General features: G+C 41.7%; 1 protein-coding gene across 1 annotated transcript in view; it reads left to right on the forward strand.

Moving 5' to 3' along the window:
• Window positions 1–709: 709 nt before the first annotated feature.
• Window positions 710–27,187, forward strand: part of fbln2 (fibulin 2) — a 68,067-nt gene continuing 41,589 nt past the window's right edge. The window contains exons 1-2 of the mRNA XM_085776547.1: window positions 710–930; window positions 2,716–4,680. Coding sequence (XP_085632673.1) covers window positions 2,823–4,680 — 1,858 coding nt within the window. The 5' untranslated portion in view covers window positions 710–930; window positions 2,716–2,822. The remainder of the gene's footprint in view (window positions 931–2,715; window positions 4,681–27,187) is intronic.

The following is a 27,187-nucleotide window of genomic DNA, read 5'->3' on the forward strand; positions in this document are numbered from 1 at the left end:
CAGCCAGCAGACTCCTGCTGCCATTTGGTGTTTGAGGAAAAAAAACGATGACTCATCGGAACCAGTATTTATTTAAAATGTGTCATATATACTGTATGTTTGTCAAGGGACACAATTGAGATGAAACACATCAGGCTAATTAATGAGCTGTACCAGTTCATTAATTAGAAGATAATGAGGTGATGCTTCCACATATTGTGCAAAACTGTCACCAGCTCCATACACACAGACATTAAGGTGGTAAACTACATTTACAATCAAATGGAGAAATATATGCTATGTATTTTATGTATTATATGTATTTTATTTGTATTTTTTTAATCTGCAATATATTTCTGCATAAATATTATTGTTTGTTGACACTGTAAAGCTCTTTTCTTAATATCTCTAAATTCCTGATATACTTTCATGGACACTCACAGCATGTGTTGGAATGTCGGTGTTTGCTCGACTAACTTTGCTGCATTATCTCACATCAGGTAAATTATTTTTCCTTACTAATTTTATCTATTCATAACTTTTTTCCCCCTCAAAGTTTCAATGTAGTAGTAACAAGTCAAGTAATCCTTCCCATGTAAAGTGGGCCGGCCCTGCCAGAGGAGCCTGTTGTTCATTATGGATAATGATTGGATCTCCTCAGGAGTCTCCAGCAGGGGAAGTTCTTCGTACCTCCCCCTCCGCCTGCATGTTGTGTTGGTCCCAGCAGCGCTGCCGCGGTCAAAAGGGTCCCATTTGCGGCGCTCATAGGACCGGCAGCAGGCGGCTCTCCAGCCCATTAATCCGCACACAAGTAAGGTAAAAACAAACCGGTGGCTTCACGCAGCTTTACCCGTCAAACCTTCCACAGTCAGCGCAGCTTTTCTCTTTACTTTCACTTTTTTAATCGATATTTTGTTTTCCTGCTCAAAACATTAATCCACGGATGCTGTGGTAAGAACTTTATGAGTGAGACTTTGTCTGTGTCACTTTGTTAAACGTCAAGTTGTTTTGTTGAAATCAGGTTTGTGCAGCAGCACTCTTTCCAGCAGTTGTGAGGTTGGAGTTTTTTTTACCCCCCATTTATCAGGTGACGACAGGTTGCAGTGTTTGTGCACAAGAGGGAGGATTTGTAGTGTTGCAAATGCATACAGGTGTGACAGCAGCTCAACAACCAGAAAGACTGAGAGACTTTGTAATGAGATGTTTTTGTAATTAACAGACTCTAAAGCATTTACAGTGTTCTCACTTTCTCTGGTGCCGCCCTGTATAAATGAGTCTCTCTGCATATTATTCCAAAGTTGGTTACTGTAGCAGAGAAGTTTCTATTAGACGAAACCTCTCCTTTCTTTTTGACCATGTTGGCAGAGCCTTATGACATCAGGGACTGTTTAGGAATCAGCTGTGTGTGTGTGTGTGTGTGTGAGAGAGAGAGAGAGAGAGAGAGAGAGAGAGAGAGAGAAGCAGGCAGAGAAAGGAAAAAGAGGAATCCCCCATCACTCAGTGCTATGGGAAACACCAGGCTGCTCAGTCTTCTCCGTGTGCATTCTTTGGCAGCCGGGCCTTGCCAGCTTTTACTATGTGCAGCTCAGTATTGATGCTTGTGACTTTGCTGCAGTCATTTCTCAGCCCCAGGAATAATATCTTGTGTAGTGTCAGACGGCCTTCAGGGCAGGCTGCGAGGAGTTATTCCCCGAGGTACGGATGTTTCATGAGGTCCAACTCTGAGGTTTAGAGCTGCAAAGGGCAAGGTGTGAAAGTTTTCATGTGCTTTGATGCTTTTGTTTTGCACAAGTCATAGTTGAATGTAATAAAAAAATACTTTGGATATACTTACGAGTAAAATGCGCAAAGTTTCCCGATCTCTTAAGGCCATTTGATAGATCCCTATATGTGATGATGTGATAAGCAGATGATGAGAATAACTGTGCAGATTTATTGACTTCTGACAGAAATATTCATAACACACTGGTGTGAAATACAACACTTCATGAATACACCATGAACATCAGCCCAAGAACAGAGATTTTGATGCGTGGGTGTGTATTTACTTGCAGCCCAGGCCATGGGAAAATATGCTTGACCTCATTGATATTACATTAGATCTGCCCAAAAGCATGTTTGCAAGGTTAGTAATGTGGTGAATGTTAGACCAGGATCAGAACAGAGCAGCGTGAAGTAGCAAGGGATTTGTGTCAATTTGAGGGTTTTGATTGATTTAGATTTTTATCATTTCACTTATGAATTAACTTTGTTTAAAAGAACTAATGAAATGAGAATGAATCAGAGTGAAGCTATGTGAATCCCATTGGTCTTATTAACCACATTATTCACAACAGTAGTCGTATTAGACTACACTTTATACTCATGAAGTGAAATCAATTCACTCAGCTGCTGAGGCATTATGAAGCATCTATGCTCAGGAGTCAGACTTTTGAGAGCTGATTGCTCATACCTTTTTTTTTTTTAAATGTAGCCATTAGCCAACTTGAATGGGGTAGAAATGCAGAACTTGGGTATGTTTCAAGTTTCATCATGGCAGTCTCAATAATGTTGCAACAGTGCGCTGCAGCTGATTTTAATGACGAGGATGTAGTCCTAATGTTAGGACAAACATGTGGCTGAAAAAAATTGGACTCTTGTGAGCTCAGCTATGAAGCCAGATGTTGGTCTGCTTTCATTTTGAGAAATAAGCCTCTGTCTGCCTGTCTGTCTCTCTCTGTCTCTTATTTTCTCCAGAGTTGAGGTGATTCAAACGGACAGAATGTGCCAGAAGCCTTGAGGATAAACTTGAAAGCTCGGATGATACCTGATTTCCTTTGATTGTTAAACGTGCACCCGATGCCATGGCCTGTCTCGTGAACGCTGAAGTTGCGCTGCTGAGGTGTGTGTTGCTTTTTCTCTACCTGAGCGTCTGCTCGTGTCAGCGTGACTGCACCGGCGTGGACTGTCCCCAGCTGGACAACTGTATCGAGGAAGTGCTGGAGAGCGGCGCCTGTTGCGCTTCATGCCTGCAAAAAGGATGCACGTGCGAGGGTTACCAGTACTATGACTGCCTCAATGCTGGATTCAAGAACGGCAAAGTGCCCGAGGGAAATGCTTATTTCGTGGACTACGGCAGCACAGAGTGCTCTTGCCCTGTGGGAGGAGGCCGCATCTTCTGCCAGTTCATCAGCTGTCCTGACATCCCTCCGAACTGCATCGAAGTCTCAGAGCCTGCTGATGGCTGCATGCAGTGCGAACGCGTCGGGTGTGTCCAAGGCGGGCAGAAATACGATGCCGGACATGTCTTCAATACTGAGCCCTGTCAGGTCTGCCACTGCCCTGAGGTAGGGGGGAAGCTGATGTGCTACCCTGTGCCTGACTGTGATCCAGAGAAAGACCATAAACCCATGTTGGCCGCAGCGACAGAGGACGACACCGCCAGGGCGCTCGGTGGTTTCCCCAACAGGTTTGGCAGTACAGATCAGTTCTCAGCACCATACCAGCCTCTTCCTAATGGGAATCTTCCGCTTTTCAAATCGCCAATGGACAGGGAGCCAGAGGACTATGATTATGGTCCCACAGACTTTCCAGAGACCTACCCTCAATCTCTGGTCCTACCCACCCAGCCCAGTTCACCCAACAAGGTCATACATTTGTCAGGAGGATCTGACAGGTTTGACAGAACCTCTGCATTTCTAAGTTTTGACAGACAGGGCAAGCTGGAGCTGAGAGAGCACTATGGAGTTCATGGCCATCCTACAAACAAAGAGGAGGTGACAGAAAATCCCCTGGGAGAAGAGCAGAGTACCGTCAGGCCACACACGAGCAAGGACACCACTACTTCTTGGCAGGTCTCACAGGGTCTGACAAGTGCACAGAGTGTCTCATTCAGTGATCCGAGTCGACAGACAGACTCAGAGACTCCGCTGCATGCTCACAGAAGTTTGGGTCCTGACATATTTTCATTAAACCCAAGTTTACTGGGTGAAACGCACCCAGAGTTTCCACAGATGGGTTCAGATAGTGTAGATCATCATCAGGGAAGCTCTGAGACGAAGATTAATCAGCAAAATGCATCAGATAGTGTCACATCCAGAGGTTCAGGCAGTCAGATTGATGATAGTCATCCAGTCGGAGGTACAGAGAGTCAAACTGATCAGCACAGGCCATCAGATACAGTGAATATTCCGACGTATACGCAGAGAAGTCCAGAAAGCACGATCAATCCACAGGCAACATCAGCTGGTCAAATCAAATTACAGGAGACAGTCACACTAGGTGGCGAGGAAAGGTTGGATTCAGAAGAGATGGAGGAGGAAGAAGAGGAGGAAGAAATGGTAACTTTTCCAAGCATCATTAGGCCTAAAGAAGAGGATGTGTCCTACAAGATGGAGTCAGCACAACAGGAGAGAGACCACAAGGAGCCTGAGAGAAGCGACTCAACCAGCAGCTACAAAAGGACCACACCTCAGCCCACCAGCTCCCCCATAGGGCCCGACCTCCACACGACCCCCATGGTCCCTTCTACCACCACCACCACCACCACCACCCAGATGCCGGTCAGGGTCAAGCTGGATGAGAGTCAGCCCAGCAGAACAACGGCTCAGAGGCCGGTTAAGCCTCACAGAGAGGACAGAGAGGAGGTGAAAGAAAAGGTGACTGATGAAGAGGAGGAGGAGGAGAGAGATCGGCCTGTTTTACTCATCAAACCTGATGAAGGTGAGTAAAAAGATGCTCAGATGATTTAACAGCACAGACCCATCATGCTCTGATGAAAATGTCCTTTTATTGTTTTCTTTTAAGTAGAAGACAGTGATTTCTATTTTAGAAACGAATCCATCAGTTACATGAACTCTATAAAAGAAGCTGAAATTACTTTGCCAGAAGTTTCACAGAGAAATGTTTATACTCAGCTGAGTTGGATAAAAAAAAAAAGCGATGAAGGCTGATTGAAACAGATTTTTCATCCTTATGTCGACATTGCTGTACTCACTTCTGCCTCTTCAACTGTGGAAGAATTCACGTTGTGCTCCCACAGGCCGCCACCAAAATGCTAAAAGAATGATTGGCAAGAGCAGAAGTGTCACAGAGTGCACAACTGCAAATCTTTATTGGTGGGTGGCCAATGTATCAGCTGATATTTTGCTTATTGGTATCTGCTGATAAGTAACAAGGAAAAGCAGATACAGAAATACCAAAGAAATTCATATGGTGTCTCTGCCACATTGTATGGTGGAGGTTGTGTAGTATAGGTTTTAAGAAATACTAGTGGGCAATTTATTCATTCATTTATTTATTCATAGACACACACAGGGGGCTAAGAAGGCTGAAGCCCCAAATTTGTAGTTAGTTGAGCTCTACTCCTTATTTTTGTCACTATTTTTTATTTTTGTTGTTTTTAGTTATTTGCTTTGGAACATAAGCAACTCCTGTGGTGTTGAGATTTAAAAACGGTTTAAAGTTGTGGGCCACTTGTTGCATATTGACCAATAAACTCAGATACATATATTACATTAAATACTGTATATTCAAAGGTCTTATCAAGTTGACATGTTCTCTAGAATCCTTTTCCACTGAAGTTACTGTAGATTACGGACATTTCAGCAAAAACCGAGCAAATGCTGTCAAAGATAATGCATTAGATTTTGTCCGTAAGAGGGTAAACAAACAGACTCTATCTATGGATGGATGCAGCCTCTGGGACGTCACCCACAGGTTTCTGAAGGTTCAGGGTGAACTGCTCTGCTATCACCATCCTAGCAGTGTCTGACTCCACCTAACTACAAGCTGATCACAAAATATGCAAAGAGGTGGAACTGGGGTTGTGGCACTTGTCACTTAAACAGGCTACACCCTCATTTATACATGAATTTAAGTCCAAGTCTGTACAGTAGCTGTCATGGAGGAGGAAATTGGCTGACCAAAATGAGTTTTTATCTCGAATAGTGAATTGGAAAAAAACAGTAAATAGTTTCCCATGCTACACAAATGAAAATAAAATAACAAGCCACAAATAACAAATCCACTGGGTTTCACTAACAACTTGATAACTTATGTCGCCTGTGTGTCCTATAAGCAGCATATAGTGCTTTGTTGAGCGTTGCTTTTTCAACATTGAACCTGATTTGATATATTTAAATCTCATTAACATGCACTTGTGTGTACTCCTGCTGTGGCATATCATAAATCTTCATTCTATTGTTTTAGCTGGACAAATTATTTCTCTGATGCGGTCGAGTATTTATTACAACATTGTCCTCACAGTCCAACAATGTTCCCCTTCTCTACTCTGTTCTAAATACCCAGCCAGGCCATATGTCATGAGTGTATGTGAGGAGTGGAGACGGTCGGCCGTCCCCTAGGTATCCGAGCAGGAACATAAATAGTGAGCCCAGGGTCTGTCTGGAGAAGGGAGTCGAACACTCCTCCCACGGTGAACATCCTCGCGCTGCCGTTCCATAACATTCACCTCCATCGCTCACCCGGCGAACAAGGCCGAGCCACTGTTTTACTGCACGTTTGCCTCGGCTCTCCCACCGGAGACAGACAGACAGGCAGCAGAGAGTTTAGATTTGGTCATAAATTCTCTCCGGCCCCAGACGTCTGCTTCTCGTGGGCTCCACAGGTGGCAACTTTTTCTTATGAGGGGTGATCGCTGCTCATGTCATCTCTAATCATTTGAAAGAAAGTGGAACAGCGGAATAATGCTTCTGTTTCTGTATACGCATTCATCAAAGACACATCAGAAATGGATTCTTTAAATCAGCAAATGTAAAACCTGTCTTGGAGTGTGTTCTCTAAAGTGACGGTAGTGAAGCGATACTGAACATTCACAGTATTTAGGCCTAACTGAAAACGTATGGACTCGTATTCTAACATTTGGTTCAAGAAGAAAGAAGGGTCATTGCTCTTTAAATGGGAGAGCCGAGTTATCTGATCTATTGCTGCTAGATATGAAATGACTTTTTAAAAATATGTGTGCAGCAGGAGGCAGTGGCAGATCCAGATGTTGGTGCCCTGGAGGTTTTGGATTTACACGCTTTCTCTGCACACTACTGGAGACTAATACAGAGCTGGGGCACATTTACAACCTCACATGTGCAGTAAAAAAACAATAATCCTGCTACTTGCGGATCTTGGGGACAGTATATTATGTGTTATAAGGTGTTTACAGAATGGAAATAATTAAACAGTTAGAAACCAAGTTAGAAAATCTGTTTACTTAATTCTGTAACAATGCCAGACATCTTTTCTTGTGTTTTTTTTAAATATAAAAGTTGCATTACATTTAAGTTTTCCCTTGATAATTAGAGAGAATTAATAATGTATTCATTTATTGTTATTATATATTATTTTTTATATTCAACTATATTAAGCTGCTATATTACTGAGTTTTTTTGTAACAGTGTCGACATGCAGGCTGGGGCTAACATTCACTAACGTTGGCTGGATGAGCTAGCCAGGATATTGACTTCAGCTGAGCGTGAGACTCTGCAGATGAACTCCGTTTCAACGTCATTGTGACCTGTTGGAAAATGCAGAGCTATTGTATCCACTGTGATAATGTGGTTGTGAATGAAGTGGTTGACCTGTAATGAGCTGTTGAGCTTTTCTCAATGACTATTTGTTCTCTGCTTACTGACTCCTGTGGATTTGCTAGTGCTGAACGCTATTTCAGATGTTGATGGTTGCTGTGTGGGTTGAGTCAGTGTAGGCTGTTTAAGTGGGATTGATAGATTGATAGATTGGCCGCTGTCCAGTGTGCTGATCAAAGGATAGGAGTTTGATTGGCTAGCATTTCCATGGCGACATAGCCAATAGTGTATGGTGATTGTGTGTCTCTGTGCAAGTGTAAAGTCAAGAATTAAATGCAGGGCTGTTATGCTGAATCACACTTGATTGTACAGTACAGGTGCTGCTCTTCAACGCATATAATTGAAGCACTTTTTTAAATCGAGCATGTGAGTGATAAAATGATTCCATTCAGGCTGGTCTTAATCAATTAATCATTTGATGAGATAATGTAATTACATAATCACTGTGTGTCACTTCAGATTTATTCCAAAGTCATTTGCAAATTGATTCATGTTAATAAGCAGAAACTTGTGTGCAGTGACTTATGAATCAAGAACTGATCCCGAAGCTTATTTCCCCAAAATGACACATCGCTTTGTCCTGTGTAGCATACGCTGCAGGATAAGCTTAGGAGGAGTTATCTGTCAGGGCGACAGGGTGCTCTTATGCCAGATAAACTGCTTTCTCCAGATAGAAATGCTGCAGACTACAGACAGGTGGCTGCTCACAATCTTACAGTAGAGATAGAGTGGGAAGAGGCCAGGCTGGGCCTCTCTCCAGGCAGCTGATAATGAAGTTTATCGGTGCTGATGGCATATCATCTTGGAATATAGCATTGGCAATGCATGCAGCATTTGGCAACTCTTTAACATCTGGCACAACTGGCTCTGTTTTTTTTCCATGAAGCTGGCTTTGGGCTGATCTTTTTGAGGTTGATTGGCAAGTTTTGTCCCACAAGTTATCTGTCAGAGTTTCATCTGCTTGCATTTTGGCATTTGGGAGTCTTTCACTAAATGTTTATTGCGCTTTATCCCACACTTCTATTTATCACGAATCATAATTATCGTTATTTACATTTTGAGGAACTGTATGTTTTAGTTTTTTCATCTTCAATCAAGCAATGAATTGATTTGATTGAGAAAGTCTGCAGATTTGGATGATTCCTTTCCTGATTGAGAGAATTGATGGTGCTATTCAGTGTAATAAAAACAGTACAAAAAAGGAACATTCAAGAGAGTTCATCTTATTTTAGGATGATGAATGTTAATTGACTGCAGTAGGATGTTGCATCGGTTGTGTGTAAGTTAAAATGTAAGTAAGTTTTAGTGCAGTTGGAGTGTCACTGTAATATAGAAGGAATCATTTACAAAGTACAAGTTACAAAGTGTGATGAAGATAAACAGTCACATAATGGCAAAAATGGTTAGAAGGTAGAGAGTCCATTGTTAGTCAGAGGAAAACGAAAACTCTTTCAATTACGGTGTGAGTATATTTCTGGTGACAGGCTACAACATATCTCTTTACACCCAGGACAACATTAACATCCCTGGAGATGGCACCACTTGTTTTACTCTAAGTAGATAAAAACTAAATAGAATTGAGAGTTTATGTTTTTATTGAGTTAAATAGCCTGTTATGACAAAGCAGATGGTGCTGACATCACACTCAAAACACCTATCAAACGTATGATCAACTGTCAACTGTCTTTAGTGTACAAACAGACTAGATTCTTGCAGATTTAGTTGAGAAATGATGTGATCCTGGTTCGTGAATCAATTTTCTCTCCATTACACAATTTGACTTGTTTGTGGAAGAGCTTTTTCTTCTTCTTCTTCTTCTTTTTTGGAGTGTCTCGTCCCCCGAGGACAGTGAGTTATGTAAATGCTCAGTCTGTCAGAAATCCTTAACAGTCTGTCAGGGTCAATCAGAGGAGGATGAGTTATTTATCAGGTAGCAGCTTCAATCTTCCTGTCCCTGGACTCAGGTGAGTTAGTCCTGAAGTGGCTTTTGAAAGGCTACTGACATGATAAATCATGCATGATGACAACAGCTGCCTCAGGCATGCATGTGCCTCTGATTTCCATCTGTTACCTCTCCTACTGTGAACATTTTGATAGACATTTGTGATCCATCTGAACTCAGTTAGAATAAGATAACATATATTTTATGCTAATAGCTTAAGATTTGGTATATTTATGGCATTTGGCGGAGGGGAGGGGGTGAATTAAAGGGTTATCATTCATATTGCATTAATTTATAGTGTTATAGATGTTCAGCTTATACAATAAATGTGGCAGGAAAAACTATGACACATTAAATGATAATTGTGGACTTGCGAGTAAACTTTACATTGAAGAGAAACAGCCAAAAGTCAATCCTTTGGAGTGAGCTGCATTTATGTATTGATTTAACTTGATATTTGAAGTTGAACCCTCTTCAGACAAACCTACCACAGTAGCACAAAACTAATGTTGCTTTTAGTGCATGCAACAACACATCCAACAGGACGCCGTTGCTAACACAACCAAAGTCTCACGTACTAGCATCGAGTGTGTAAACCCCAAATTTGCATTTTTTGTAACATGACAAAAAATGTTGCCGAAAGCAAATTCTGCCGACTTGTTGTGCAGTCCTTAAAGCAGAAGTAAGTGATATATTTGTGTTAATATAAGTCTTAAATAGTTATATCTTCCGACAGCAATCACTTAAGGCGGGCTTACACTGTACGATTTTGCCACGATTTTCTCGTCCCAGACGAGTCGCAGCCTAATTTGCATAATCTTAGAGGGATCGCGGGGTCGTGAGCATAATCGGGACGTATGGTTAGTGAGGCTCTGCGTCACGTCCCGACGTCCTAAAGACGAGTCGCCGACCTCCCGATTAATTTCTGACATGCCAGAAAATTTCTCGTCGTGACGGACAATGTATGGGGTCCTACGTCACGATTCTGCACATACGACAAGTTTTTACCATGACAGATTGTTGTTTTAGCACAGAGCACAGAGCCTTTATGAACCTGAATGTGATGCTGAACCTCGTCAGATGGAGTTAGAACGGGCAGACAGAGTGCAGGCGAGAGAGAGAACTAGCGAGGCTCCTCTGACAGCTGCAGGTGAGCTGCAGGTGAACTACACGTCAGCTGGCTGGAGGGCGCCTCTCTCTCTCTCTCTCTCTCTCTCTCTCTCTCTCTCTCTCTCTCTCTCTCTCTCTCTCTCTCTCTCTCTCTCTCTCTCTCTCTCTCTCTCTCTCTCTCTCAGCAGCAGCGGCCTTGGAGGTGATGCGCGCTGTCTGTGTGTGTGTTTGTCGGTCTGATCTTCCACCATGGACTCTGCTATATAGGAACCAATATCAGGAACCAATGTCAATTTGAGGTTTACAACCGAGCAATTATAGAGCAGCACAAATCTCAGCGGCATCGCAGGGTAATCGTGGTGGAGAGCAATCGTAGAACGACGTGCAATTAGTGGGGGTCTGAGACTGATCTGAGACGTAGGACTGAAGAGGGAAGCTCGTGCAGTTTGAGATGTGAACAGACGAATAGTCGTGCAGTGTAAGCCCGCCTTTACATAGAGTGTTTGGACTGAAACACGGGTCTGTCAGTCACTCTGCTCTGCTCTGAGCCCAGGAGAAAACATTTATCGTATCCTACAGTTTTTATCCAATGAGGAGAGAGAACGGCATGCAGGGCTGTGTGTGCAGCCAAGGAACGCCGTGAATGTGGCGACGTAGGGACGAGGACTGTTATGGTGCGTTCAAGGAAACTCGTATGTGAAGTGGTACCAGTTCGATCTGGTACGAGTTCACCGGTCGGAAGTTACAAGTGGCCGTTATAGTGACTTTCACCGGTAAAACAGGTCGGAAAAACAGGAGTGGGTTGCCTGGAACGCTACAAAGTCGTAAGTTGTGACTTGAAGCTGTAATTTACGATTTCAAAAGCCTGCCTGGAACGCAGCATTAGCGAAAACGACCGGACCACTTACTTCTGCTTTAATAAATGAAATGAAATGAAAAAACAACAACAAAACAAAAAACAAAACACCCTCCCTTTATAAACTATATACTGCTATTGATAGGCCTATTGTGCCAGGTTAAATGTCACTAGACAAGCACAGCTATGATTTCATACAACCATACATTTAAGTATATCTCCATAATAAAAAGTGGAATAACTGTACTGATGAGTCATTTGCTGTTGTGGCTTGAGAGAGGCGGCTCCCAGCCTTCTTTTCAGAGATGTTTTGCATTATTGGTAGCTGCTTGGAGCATCTTGTTGTTCTGATAGCTGGGGAGTATTTGTTCCAATACACAGTCGAGTCTGGACAGCTGAAATCCCAGGTCCCAGTGAAGTAACTGTTGAGTCACTGGTATTAGTCAGATTTATTAGGGTCATCTGCTGCAGAGCTGTAAAACTCTTAAAAATACATATTGAAAACTATGAACATAACAGACTATTATCTTCCACAACAAAGAACATGTCATATTTTTTCCATAAGACCCTTGGTGGATTATGTGTGACTCCACCATATTTGATCCAGAGTCAAGGTCCCGAATGGTCCTTCAACAAAACTGCAATCGAAATGCCACTCACACTCCCAGGACTGGACAGATAGGATGTTCACAGAATATGTTTCACAAAACCTGGATTGCTAGCTAATGGCTTTTTCTCTTTTCACATCATCAGCTCCAAACTATCCCCTCAGTTGTGTGGAAAGAGCGAATGAAGTGGTCTCTCTCTCTCTCAGACCTTTGTTGAAGTAGTCCGCATGTGTTCAGTGAAAGCAGGACAAGAGTTTCCATCTGTTCATCTGTAATCACTGCTTCCTGTGGGATATACACTAGCACATACTGAGCTACGTGTGCTTCAGAAAAAATATGACTTTAATTTTGAAATTTGGAAGTTACCCAAACAGGGAACTGTGTACATAATGCTTTAAAAGAATGTGTCTGCATATCTGGATTAGTGTCAGGGAGAGGGAAGGAATTATCATAGGAACAATTCAAACTGAGCTGCTGCGTATACAAAGATGAAATGCTGTGCCACATTTGATGTTGGGTGAAGTGACTGAGACTGGATTTTCTCGCTTTACTTCACATCACTTACAGCTGAAGCACTTGTCTCATACATTAAAGGATTCAGACCGCATATAAACCCCAGAGTGGATTTACTTACACCTCGTGTCATTGCCACCCTGTTGATACACACCGTCCCAATATACTGAAGCTGACAATATTGGCAAAGAAATCAAGTGCCTGTTAGTGTGGCTGTCCTGTTATTGCCAGCAATGCCTGTTAAGACAGTGTGTGGAGACTTTTCACAGCTCACTGGGACACACTTGGGTTAAAATATGCAACATCTGTAAATCAATCTCGCTCCAGCATGGGACTCCCCCTCCTCCACGCCCATTTCTGTCCACACCCTGTTACATCCTTGTCATGTTTGCTTTATCAGCTAATGCAGGATTCAGATTCAGGAGTGTGCTGCTCTGTCAGTCAAGCAGCTAATACTGGCTCGAAGCCTCAGTGAGAGAGGAGTGGTGAGACCAGAAGTGTGGTCATGTATTGATCGACAGCTGACACCCATGAGCTCCGGCCCCAGAGTTTGAGCTTCTTAGGGTTTAGTCCTAAGCAGTTTGAATCTGGCCTGAGGTCCTTTTACTTTTACTTCCCGTCCCCTCTTTCTCTCTCTCTCTCTGACTTTTCTGTTACTATGTGAGTGTGGTTATCACAATAAAACTAACATTTTATAGAGTTTTTTGTTTTCTTTTCTTTTTTGAGGGAAATATCTCTGCACTGCTTTTTGCTGCGTTCAATGAGCCTGGGTCACAGAGGCCTTTATCATCACATGATCTCCACATTAAGTTGTGTTTTGGGGCAAAAAGACTTGGTCAAAACTAAATACATGCCTGGTCTTTGCAGTAGGCTGTTTGCATCCTGCCTAGTATCAGTTTGTGTCAGTGAGGTCAGTCAGGGCTTTATCTGCTTTGCCTCTCTCTGCCTGTGCTCACATATACAATATTTTCTATGGCTAAATTCTCACTGCAGCCCCTGCACATGGGGCGCCCGTCCAACCCACGGAGCCTATTAACACCAAAGCATTTTGAAAGTGCAACAACCAATAGGAAAACTTTGCAGGCCAATTGATGGTGTAATTTCATCAGTGAATCAGCAGGAATGGCCTTGTTGTTGCCCTCCTGCTAACAAAAAGTCCCATGCTGGTGAGATTTCTGAGCTTGTAACTGTTTTGGGGATTTCACTACTTCCTACATCAAATGTCTATTGTTTGTAAGTTTTCAGAGCAGAGAACAACTGTTTTTTTTAGTTTTTTTGTTAAAGGACAATTCCAGGCGAGTTCAACTCGGGGTGTATTTTCCTATCATTTTAGGTCTAAAAGAAGGAATCTGAAGATTTTCAGTTTAATTGCTCCTGTTTTGCGGTAGTTGTGTCTGTCCCAGCATCGCCACGGCAGCAATGAATGGGAGTGGATGTAAGTTCCGCTGTTTAGGCTGTTTCCATCCCTCAAAACCGCAATTTTCCACAGACAGCATCAGATGGCGACTCAAACATGCACCGAGAAGTTTATTTACTTCAAGCAAGCCGACATGTTTGTAAAACTAGATCTAATTCAAAGTCTCCCGGAGTCTCGCGCGAGACCCAGTTGCCGTGCTCGGTGTGTTCACATGCAGTGGGAAAAGCTACCGCTTGTGTCATAAACACAGGAATATCAACTCTTTACTTGCTTCAAGTAAAAAAACCTTCTCGGCGCATGTTTGAGTAGCCACCTGACGCTGTCTGTGGAAAAAAATGTACACTTCAAGCAAGTCAAGAGTTGATATTCCTGTGTTTATGACACCAACGGTAGCTCCGACTGCGCCTGAATACACCAGCACTGCAACTTCGGGCTCACGCGAGACTCCGGGAGACTTTGAATTAGATCTAGTTTTACAAACATGTCGGCTTGCTTGAAGTAAATAAACTTCTCGGTGCATGTTTGAGTCGCCATCTGACACTGTCTGTGGAAAAAATTGCGGCTTTGAGGGATGTAAACAGCCTAAACAGCGGAACTTACATCCACTCCCATTCATTGCTGCTGTGGCGATGCGGGGACAGACGCAACTACCGCAAAACAGGAGCAATTAAACTGAAAATGTTCAGATTCCTTCTTCTAGACCTAAAATGATAGGAAAATACACCCCCGAGTTGAATTCGCCTGGAATTGTCCTTTAAAGTGGAACTATGTAAGTCCAGTCGCTTTTCCGCTGTTTTGCTAACCTACCTCTCGACCATGTGCATTTGTTTACAATGAAGCCAGCCAGAAAGGAATCAATAGAGCGGTACATGTCATTCTATATACAATGTTACGATGTGTATATTTGTGTAGTCTTATTCATCATAAACAAGAGATTACGGGACACGTTTGTTTCATGGTGTGTAGAGACGAGAGCTGGGACACCAGGTCGGCGGCGCTGATCTTACAAAGTTGGTTTTCAGCCAAGAGATGCTTCATGGAAGGCAGAGAGCCTCCATTCTCCCCATGCCATTTATTATCACATTATCACAATTACCCCAAAGCTGTTTAATTAAGGTAAAAATGTTAGCATAGTTAAGCTAAGTTTTTCACAAAGCTTGCTGCATAATCAAACTAATTAAACTGGTGTAGCGCAATGAAGTGATATTAGGATTAGTGTGCGTCGTGACTACAGTCTATTGCAGCTTATATTATATTACATAGCTTTAACCATCATTTTAACATGTGATGATAAATGTGTACTCACCAAAATAGGTCGAGTGGAGCAGGACAAGTTAGTCACAACCCCTTCATTTTGGTGGTAAACTGAGAGGTAACAGGACTGTACAAACTTACCATTCACATGATTTCACTCAATGTTTTACTATGTTTCAGCATGGCTGCTAATGAGTGTTTCATATCGGTTTACTCACAGGCCAGTCAAGGTAACAGATTCCTTTGTGATGCAAATCAAACAGTTAATCAGTGCAGTCAGTCTCAGAGAAACAATGATAGTTTTCAGCTCTGCTCTACGCTATTAATCTTAGCACAGTCCTAGCGCCTTGACTCCCTATGTCAAATGTTCCCAGTTTTTAAATCATGTAAAATTTAAATGATGAGAGGTCACCTTTTTGCAATTTAGGCCAAATCTAGTTGTATCACCCCAACACCATTGTTGATTAGGAGCATTTGCCTTGTTTATAATGACTACCTCAGAAGGGCAATTTAATTAGTGCTGGAGGTTGTGAGGAAGAAGGGTAATTTTGGGACAGGCACAAATGGTCTTCATTCAGAAGCAATTAAAGCAGTAGAGAGCGACTTTTTTCTACTACTGAGGTTTTTGTTTTCTATTTTCTGTCAACTTTTGATCACAATTTTCAGGTGTTGCTGACTGCATTCTCTGTGCTAGCAGCTGTTCTGCAGTGTAACACTACAACTGCCCTCGATGTTCCCTGGTCATAGTATTTTACAGCTACTGAGCTACAGAGTAAACAGTCTCCCTCTTATTTACACAGGCATGTTCACACGCAGTCTATGTGAAATGGTCATGGTTTCCATCCATACTTTCACACCTGGAAACACAGATCTCTGGATGGAGGCGAGTTTGGTTTTAAAATGATCTAGTTTTTTTAGCCCTTTTGGCCAGTATGTCTGTCCAGTTTGTCATTATGCTAGTCTGATTTGGCCATTACCTCAAGCAGGGTTACTATATTTTGGACAGTTTTTTGCCTTTATTTTGACAGTTAGAACGTGCAGGAAAATTGGGGGAGAGAGTAAGAGAGGGGATGAGATGCATCAAAGGGCACAGACTTGATTTACAGTATCACTGCAGCTGCTGAGTTAAAGGGATAGTAGCATTTTTGGGGTTGTATGATCTACAAATAGCCCCTAAGTACTTTAATTGCAGTAGAAGACTCTCTGCACTCCTCCCGTTAGCAACGCCAGCCCATATAGCCCTGCCCAGAGATTTACAACATACAGTGTTGTGAATGGACCCAAAGAAACGGCCTATTTTCGTGGCCTAAAAGAGGTTTTACGTGAAAAAAATTACACAGTTCCATTGTTCGCTATAATATAATTTTTTCCAGCCCTTGAAAGTGCAGGAAAAACGCAGTTTTTATTTGGACCTAACCAACTTACGTATCCCTCTGGCCCAGGGTTAGCGCCCGCCGATCAGCAGTTGGTTAGGTCCAAATAAAAACTGCGTTTTTCCTGCACTTTGAGGGGCTGGAAAAAATTATATTATAGCGAACAATGGAACTGTGTTTTTTTTTTTCAGGTAAAACCTCTTTTAGGCCACGAAAATAGGCTGTTTCTCTGGGTCCATTCACAACAATGTATGTTGTAAATCTCTGGGCAGGGCTATTATGGGCTGGCCTTGCTAACGGGAGGAGTGCAGAGAGTCTGCTACTGCAATTAAAGTACTTAGGGGCTATTTGTAGATCATACAACCCCACTTTAAAAAAATGCTACTATCCCTTTAAAGACTGAGCTGAAGCGGTGCTCACTCTATCAGATGAGCCATATAACTTGGACACACAAGAGAATCAGACTGTACTGTGTAGAGGACAGTATTAGCAAACAGTTTTATCTCAGTGTTGTGTGACTGAAATGTGTTTTGATCAAGTGAACAGATCTTCAAGAATTCCAAAATTAAAGAAATCTTTTACAAAGATTTGGCTGCTCTTCACTTTCTCCTTATCTAAGGTTTAACTGCTTGTCACTGTAGCCTAAGGTCGTAATGAGTCGGGTGTGACTGATATGGGATTGTGGGTGACAATTTTAAACTCTGAGGACAGAGATGATTTGATCATTTAAATGCCAAAAAATTCCAAGTATTCAAAAAATTTTTACCTTAAACTGACTCCTTTCATTTGCTGGGATTGGGGGGTAAGGAATTGAATTTAGTCTAATGTAGTAATAGAAACTGTGGGTTGTTGTGCGAGCCAACATAGGAAACTAATTTGGTGTCTGCTTGCAGTGAGAAATTCCAGGAATACTTGCTTATTGCAATGACTTGAAATAAACCCAGCCAATAGTTCACTGTGGCAAACACATCAAAAACAAACACACATATTTGTTTCACAGATGTTTGTGTAATCATCTCTCATTATCTGAAATTATTTCATTTTTTTCAAGCTATTACAGCCTTTCTTCCCCATCAAGCAAAGCGGGTTTCCTCCCTCAGCCTCATCTTCACGATCAGTCAACTTGACTTTAAGTTACATTAACCATTCAGCTCCACTGTTGGCCAAAGAATCAAACTGAGTTAAGTGAGAGTTGAAGTTCTTTATTAGAGTTTTTTCATTGGCCTGTCTAAAAAGTTAAACATGTTCCTGAGGATTATTGTCTTGTGTCGATCTAATGCGTGTATGTCTCAGACCAGTTTTGTACTCTGTTAGCCAAACCATGTTGTCAGGTTAGCTCCTGAGAAACCAAAGCTGAAAGCATTTCCTAGTAAGTTATGGCACTCCTTGATAAAGAGATGAGAAACAGACCATGATTATGTGATTGTGTGCTAAGATTTTTCCATCATGTCACTTAAAAACTAACCTTGATAAACCATTCTGAAATAGCATACAGAGGTTTTTCAGAGATTCTACATAAGGTGAAAAAGAGACGTGGATGCACTTTTTCTGACAAGAAACAAGGAAGAAGTGAAGGCTGATGTCCGGTGATTGTAACTGTCTCAGTTTCAGCGCATTGCCCCTCCTTGCCCCACTCTCTGTCTAAGGACTATGGAGCTGTGTCAACGGGCCAGGCCGGCTCGACAAACCTGACCGGATGCGCTGGTTCAGGCTGAAAATAAATGACTTGTTCTGGTTAGGCCTCGGGCCTCCTCTTTATTTTGCCGGGTTTGGGCAGAGAATTGATGCTAGTGAGTCGGACTGTGTCAGGTCCAGGCTAGGGATGTCACAATTACTTGTTTTCACAATTAATCGCGGTATTAAACGCCACAATTAATTGATCGCAAAGCTTCCTAAATACCGTTGTCACTTTCCAAAAATAGATTCTGTATGAACCGTGTCGGCAGATGTGGCGCCAAAGTAAAGGTGAATGCACAGACACTGGTCCATTTACCTAACGTAGCATTGAATTGGTAGGAATTTAAATGCTAGAGTGTCATTTGTAATTAAAGCTAATTAATTAAAATTAACTTAAACATTTGGTATCGATGACAATTAATGACTTGAATAATTCAAACACTTCCCCTGGCGGATTAATAATTGGTCATATTTGAATAGAGATTTAAAATATTTTATAATTAGTAATGTATATTTTAACTATATTTGATTTTACACATTAATAATATTGTGAAATTAATTAATGCATAAGAATCGTAATACCGTGATTATTTCTCTGACAATAATCGTACCAAAAAAAATCTATTATCGTGACATCCCTAGTCCAGGCTTCAACACCTGTAGGTCGGGTTTTTATTTTCAGGCCCGTTGAGAACTCTGTGAAGAGCCCCTCCTCTCCCGGCACAGTCTGGAGCCTGTTTTAAACAGAGATCTGTTGCCATTGATAAAGACCCCTCATTATGCCGGCTTTGCCTGTTTGCACTGAACCATAACAATAAATATTCAAAATGTAGAAGTTTTGACAAATTTTTTTTTCATAAACAAAATAACTTCAATTTCCACACATACACACAAAAAAGGTACAGGAACCGGGTATTTGTGTCTGTTTGAATGTGAAAGGTACCCATTCCTTTGTAGGACTTGGCTCATGACAGCTGCGGAACTAAATACTGCTGATTACACGCACAGCCAACATATACAGTAGAGACAATGCATGCTCACACCAGTGGGCATTTGAGATTCAGCACTTAACCAAACAAACGTGTCTTTGGACTTGGATAGAAACCATGCAAACACAAGGAGAACATTCAGGCTCTACACAGAAAGACTTGGGGTTTTCCTGCTGGACCAAAAATGTGCTAAACTACTGCAGTGGTGGAGTCGGGATGCCAGTCAGAGTCAATATAACAGCACTCTACACAGGAACTCATCTATTAAATTACCCATGTACACCCACACACACACACACACAAAACAGTACCAAGCAAGAAACACAAAGCAGTATTCGGTTTCCCCCCACAGTGCATTATTCAAATAGTGATGGTGCAAAATTTCAGCAAAAGTTCAATGAACGTTACAACTCATCCCAGAGTCATCATCTTTGTTTTTCACAGTCAGAATCAATACATGGACGTTTTTCTCTCAGGCAGGCGGCTTTGTTCCTCTCAGGATGAGCCAGAGTTGCCTTCTTTGCAAAATATCAGCTTTGAACTATGTTCCTGGAAATCCTGGTGTGACCATCAAATTTGATCTTTTCAACCTCAGACCTGTTGATTCTACATTTTCAGGACTTGTCATGGGAGACTGTCAAGTGTGTGTGTGTGTTTTAGGAAATAATTAGCATTAAAATAACAGAAATATTGTGAATGTATTACTGTTATTGAATCTCATCATTCCAGTATAGACAGAAGGCTGCAGGTTTAGTTTTAGACATTTTACATTACTGCACAGTTTGTGTATTTTAAATGTTTTTTCTTACTTTTTGCACTGCATTTCAAGTAGCCTCTTCTTACAGCACACTAGTCTGGCACCGTTGCCAAGATCAAGCTACTGAGGTTACAAGGGCAAGAGAAAAACCTTTTTAAATGAAATCAACCGGGCTCAGGAACAAGAAGACATCATCAGGTCGTCTGGTAGTGCTGCCAGTGGTAGCGACTTGACCGAGGCAGGGCGTCAGTAACTCGCAGGCAAACAGAGGAAAGAGACGCAATCCCAGTTATTTACGATGTCAGAGGAAACTCCATCTGATTATCAGCTCCAAGATGGATGACCCTCAGGTGTCTTGTGTCTCCAGTCCCATGATTTAGCATGAGCTCTTAAAGTGTCCTGAGGTTTTTTTTTTCCTATTTGAAGTCTGGGTGTGAAAGCAGCATTACATGTGATAAATGGGAGAGTTGTGTTATTGCTTTAGACCCAGAGCGGAGTCGGTACGAGCCCCTCGAGGCTCAACAGTCCTTGCAACCTGCTGTCCCTGGATAATACCGCTGTTATGAGGGTCCGCTCGGCTGCACACCTCCGTGCCGGTGTCAGCCTGACCGACTGTTTGACCCCAATCACCAAAACAATGCTGCATTCTCTGCAGCGAAGCACGCAGGCTGCACAGACAACTACTACCCCAAACTATCTGGGCCTCAAAGATTTCACATGCCGGCGTTGTAGTGCACAGTGCCAGTGTTTACATAGTAGCCCAGAAGAAATCACGTATCCTAACTTGGGACTGATTCCATTTGAATCATTACATTGTTCTGTCTGAACAGTGTTTGACACAGAAAACACCATACGTCCTTCATTTCCTCTGCCTTGGGTGTTTTTCCTGGGCTCTTAGAATAAAACTCAGCTCTTCACCAAGTGTCTGGTCGGAAAAAGACAGATTTTTTTTTTTTTTACTGTTATTGTTATTTCCAACAATGGAGAAAGTGTCTCTTAAGATGCCTGCATTAAGAGCTGCTGGCATAGATATTGTGAATAATGGATGATATTGATTCTCATCTTCTGTTATACTCGCATATAACGCCGCATGATGGCTTTCTTTTACATATCTTAAGTGGATCTGTGAAAGCTTTTTTTCTGCGCAGTGCGCTATCTTCTGCTTTGTTCTCAGCCCATGTCAGAGGCATTTTGCTCGCAGGGGTTTGTTGGCAGGGAGCAAATCCTCTAAATAAAAGCGGATGACGACGTTGAGTGGGTCCCTCATTTCTCACCGGGCTCGTTCTGCTTATCGCTGAATGTGAGGAGAGATAGCTGGGTCATGAGTGCGGGCTGCCTGCTTTTGTTATGACCCCAGTCACGCTGCTTTCAGTGCCGCTTGCCAGCAATAAAGTGGAGCAACACGCAGTTAATCATGCAAAACCTACAGTTGTTTCTATGTTTGTAGGACATCGGTGTTAGACAACGAGCAGCAGAGTCAACAAACACTTGGGTCGGCTGTTGAGTACAAAAAAACCTTTGTTTCTTCTTGAGGAAGAGTGGAGGTAATTAGGGAAACCAAAGAATGTTATTTTTGCATCTAATCAAGGCAACAAGCCTTTTTGTAATAACATAGTTCTGTGAGGATGTGAAACTGAAGACTCGGAGCGTGGTGCTCTGCTGCCAAAGGAGTCAGTCTGAAATGAAGACACAATGAGGTCCTTTCTCATTTTATATCTAGTAATGCACATAGTTTTATGTGTATGGTTTGAAATGTATCTCAGTGAAATTTCTGTCTACATAACATCAATGAAGCAGCATTTGAAAACAACATCTCTCCCCAGAAACTGTGTTCTCATTACTCTGGAGAATAGAAAAAAGATATGAACTGCTTTCATAGAGACAGTTTCTTCAGAATGAGATAAAACATTGTATGTACATTGAGCTGGTGGTAGAAATGTCACAGTTTTGAGTAAATAGAACCAAAACTACAGTATCTGCATACAAGTGATATTACCAGACAAGAGACGATAAAAGGACTCACTTGAATTTTGTTAATGGGTTTATTTATATTTAAAAAATATAACTGCTTATTCCAATTACTTTTGCTGTAAAATTGTTGTTATAAGGCTGAAAACCCTCTGGAGGACCTCTTCTGCCTTCTGCTTTATTTTTCTGATGAATTAATTCACTTTGTTGCCACACAAGTGTTAAGTTGAGTGTTGGCTGATGCTTCACAGAACCAAACTTGGGTTAAATTAACTGCAGTAATTAACCTTGGTGAGCGACCACACTAATAGTCATGATTAAAATTTAAATAGTAATATAACCGACTGCCATATCCACCCTGAAAATATTCAATCTCTAACTTGAGAAAACAAGTTTTGGCATCATTTTGGTGAAACAAACTTTCATGCTTGAGAGCAGACAGTAGTTGTACTTCACTGTACCTGAAATACAGTGGGAAAGTGCTGTCTAAAAGGAGACAGGCTTCTCAGTGTTTAAATACACCCTACTCATCATGCAGACTTAAAATAACTGTTCAGTTGCCCGGGGGGGCATCTTACAGACATTGTAAGAACAGGCAGTGAAGTTTGGCAGTGAGGAATTGGGCATCAAAGGCGCAACAGAATTCACCATGGATTGTGAATCATAGCACAAGTCACATGAAAGTAGCTGTGGAAAGTGTTTTTCATGGATATTGTTCAAACTTATGTGTGAGCTGTAATTGAATCAAACTGTTCAGGTTTAGTACTGTAGAAGCTGTGAGTGTCAGCCTTCAGCTTTGTTAAAGCAGAAGTAAGCGATATTTTTGTGTTAATATAAGTCTTAAATAGTTATATCTTCCGACAGCAATCACTTATATAGAGTGTTTGGACCGAAACGCGGGTCTCTCAGTCCCTCTGCTCTGCTCTGAGCCGAGGAGAAAACTTTTCTCGTATCCTACAAGTTTTATCCAATGAGGAGAGAGAACGGCATGAAGGGCTGTGTGTGCAGCCAAGGGATGCGCCTGAATGTGGTGACGTAGGGACGAGGACCAATAGATCCATGACGAGGGCGGGGGCTGCTAACTCCATCGGCTGACAAGACGTTATGGTGCGTTCAAGGCAACTCGTAACTTGTGTTTTTCCGACCTGTGAAGTCGTACCAGTTCGATCTGGTACGAGTTCATGGGTTGGAAGTTACGAGTGGCCGTTATAGTGACTTTCACAGGTAAAACAGGTCGGAAAAACACGAGTGGGTTGCCTGGAACGCTACAAAGTCGTAAGTCGTGACTTGAAGCTGTAATTTACGGTTTCAAAAGCCTGCCTGGAACGCAGCATTAGCCAAAACGACCGGATCGCTTACTTCTGCTTTAATAATTATTATAATAATAATAATTAGTGGCACAAATTATGACAATACAAGGACAAGATACTTAACAAATAACACAAATCACATCAATACCATTTAAAAATAAAAATGATAATGATAGTACTGTATTTACTATTTACATATTTTGCACAGCCTTACAGAAGTTCCCAGTCTTTCCAGTATTCATGCTACGATAAGCTAACCACACACTTTCTCGAGCTCTGTACTGAACGCACAGACATTAGTCTTATAGTGATATTCACATCTCTGCTCAAGTGATAATCCAGACTTGCCCCCCCCCCCCTCTTCAAGAAATCTCTCCCAGTCCATCCCATCTTCTCTCTTTCTCAATTGGCGCTATTACCTTTCAGAGTGTAATATTAGGAGCTCAAAGTCTCTATTTTCCCCCTCATATGTTGAGACATATGTCTGCTGCTGAAAAGCCTTTTTTTCTGATGGAAAGCCATTCAAAATGGGTTTATTTCACATTTTCAAATCTGGGACCAAAGCTCTCCACAGTGGGGTTGCTATGGCAGATGTGAGCTGTGGATTTGAAGGAGTGTTGCCAGGAGTGCAGCTTTTTAAAACTCATGTCTGGTCCACAGCTCCAGTCCAGGCTGCAGGTGGTGATGATGATGGTGGTAGTGGTGGATTTCTACCAGAATGATCTTGCCTGTTGCTGCCAGCATTAAACATAATGGAGTATGACAGAGAAAGGATGTCCCAAAATATACAGAGGAAATTACTCATTCTTCACTTTTGGTGAGAGTAAGTTCTGAAGCGAACTCTGCAAACACATCTAGACTATGTGTGCAGGAATTGTAGCATTTTATGACATTTCGACTGGTGCAGCTTCATCGGATGTAGACATAATTAATCTTACACGCTTGTCAAAATGTTCGAGGCAGAATTTGGAACATGGACAAGATTTTGTCCGAACTGTTTCACATTGGAGGAAAACAGCAGCAGACAGACAGGGCAGTCAGGGCAGGACATGCTGTGGTGAGGCTGCTGTTGATGGGTGTCTGGGGCTGAGAGATCGCCAGGTATAAAAAGGGCAGACTGCTGTTGGGAGGCCAAAGAAGTGAGGTGTAATTGGTAAGAGCAACCACATACCCCGTGGCTCTTTTGTGTCAGAAACAAGAGGCAAAGAGTACAGTATTTCTGACTTTGCCTCGAGGAAGGTAGGGACAGACAAAGATGAAGCCCTGTACCGTGCAGGCCTTTCTTTTTCTATTTTGGTGATACCACATTTTTCAGACACAACCCTGACTCAGTGTAAGGACAGTCCTTTCAAGCCTCCAGCCCATTATATTCCCATCTGCTTTACAGATGAGACCCTGGGGGGGCTGAGTGAGGAGGACTGCAAAAAAGAAATGGAGATGATGCTCACATATTGATGTGGTCATGTTAAAGCCATTCGGGAAATTCAACAATCCTTGGGCTGATCCTTGTGTGAAGACTAGACTTTTGGACATTGTTTTTCACCAGATGACATTGTAGAGGAACAGAAAACTCACCTGAGACCACAATATGCTGCAATTATTTATAAACTGCAACTATTTTTATAGCAACAGTAAAAGTGACCTTTTATGTAAAAATACACCTGTCCTCCCAGCTGAAATCCAAAAGAGGACTGTCTGCAAAAAAACAAAAACAAAAAACAAAAGATTATACGGTAAATGTAGATCAAAACTATGCGGTTGTGTGTGAAGAAAGACAGCTGGACTTTGTAGGTTTTCCTCTCTTCTCGTAGCCTTTATAATGAAGATGTGCCCAGTTTACAGTATATACTGGTTGGATATGTGCACTATATGTGCTCCTCCTTTTGTACAGTTGCAAAAAAGTTCCTTATAGGTGGGGGTCACTGCGGAGGTGGTGATTTTATCCAATGTAAAAAAAAAAAGTAACACAGAGTAGTGCAGCTTTGATCCCACTGATGCAGACTTCAAATTGAGACCTCAACTATTTTGCTGTGTTTTAGCCATTACCAGTTGTCAGAACGCCAGCCTAATGTCACACATTGGCTGTGCTGTCTCCGCCTCCCCTCCCACTGGGAATTGCATATTATCTTGCAACACATGGTGCACATGAACATCTGGTAAAGTCAGGGAGAGAAGTTTTTCATTATATCATTAATATTCATGGCCAAATAAGCAACAGTTTGCATTTAAGTCAGAAAAAACATCAACAACAACCAAGTGCTATAGCTGAATCCTGTTCATGTCAAATGAGTGAGAAGCGAAAAAGACAAATAAAGAAATGACTCATGGAACTACGTATATTGAAGCTCGTACAGTAAGTTATAGTCTTAATGGAGTGTGTTTCAGTCACTGTTTCAAACTTGTTATGTTGTCTGACAACAGGAATAGACAATCCTGTGAATGGGGACAGCTTTATTGTGATTTGTGAATCAGCAGTTTCACAACAGTTTTCATTCACTTGTTTTTTCTGTATTCGGTTTTCATATTTTTCATTATCCCCAAAGTTAAATTAGTCTGATTTCAAGCTGCAGTCAGTAAATAAGGCAAAAATAAATGAGAGAAATAATATGAATAGGAAATAATTGTGCTGTGTTTGAAACAGAAACTTGATGATCAACCTGGTTATGTTTTCCATTAAGGCAAACATACCTTTTAATTTACAAAGAGACAATCAAAATGTACTGCCCATGCAATGTGCAATACAACTCTGGTTTAAGTTGCAAATCTACTAAGGCAACACACACTTATTAAAACATTTGCTAATCTTCAGGCTTTTAGAAACATTCGAAGTTAGTTCACTTACTTTACTCACCTAATTTTGATATTGACAAAAAGCCAAACTTTTATTTTATTTTATTTTTACTTTGACAAGTCCACGAAGCTGTGACAAAATGTTAATTGGAATAGGAAATAATAGATGGGGGGGATCAGAGGGGCTGGTTCATTGGAGGATAGCCTAACTTTTCATTGATGGAAACCACCCAACTGGTGCAAAAATAAATAAAACGTAGCTCAATTGGGCGGAAAATCATCCAGTCTGTCAACACTGCTGGTGCTCCCAATATCTGTAATGGACTGGGGGAAAAAAAAAAAAAAAGATCACACAGGGGATGGGAGGGCGCTGCGTTTTCCATTCCATCAGCACTTCGCTCTGACCACTTCATTTAAAACGCATCTCATTGCATGAAAACCTGGATTTGGGCTTAAGCCAGTGATCCTGGTGCCGCATATGTTGGTGAACCGAGACAAAACAAAGCAAGTGATAGACATAACAGACCAACGTTACATGACAATGGCCTAGAGAGGACAGAAGCACAAGGTATGCGCTGATACAATAAAAACAAACTTTAATTCACAATATATATTTTTCACAGTTTTCACAAGAATTGATGGTATTCCTGACATCTCCTTATATTTACATGCTGAATTGACCACATCAGCGTGATGAAGTATTGAAATATGCTGTTCTTTATCCTTTATTAGAACCTTTATTTAAGTGACCAGTACAGAGGATGTAGTGCCGTCTAATGGTGAAGTTGCCTATTGCAACCGATTGATTACGTGTAGATTGACGTTAATCCTTCACATTGGTCCTTTAATATGCCTCTGTACTGTATGTCAAATGATATCTGTATTACATGCAGTGTATAATTTGTCAGCTCATATTGATCTGGGGAGGGAATAAGTCAGTTCTGTACTGTCTGGTTTATTTGTTTTGGAGACATATTGATGAATGACTGTTACTCTGTTTCAGGGTGACAAAAGCTTGCGACTGTGCCAGAACAGTGGGAGCTGAGGCAGTTAGCATCCTCGTATTG

This window comes from Trachurus japonicus, chromosome 5, assembly GCF_045865225.1.
Source record: "Trachurus japonicus isolate A0001 chromosome 5, Traja_1.0".
NCBI classification, from domain to species: domain Eukaryota; kingdom Metazoa; phylum Chordata; class Actinopteri; order Carangiformes; family Carangidae; genus Trachurus; species Trachurus japonicus.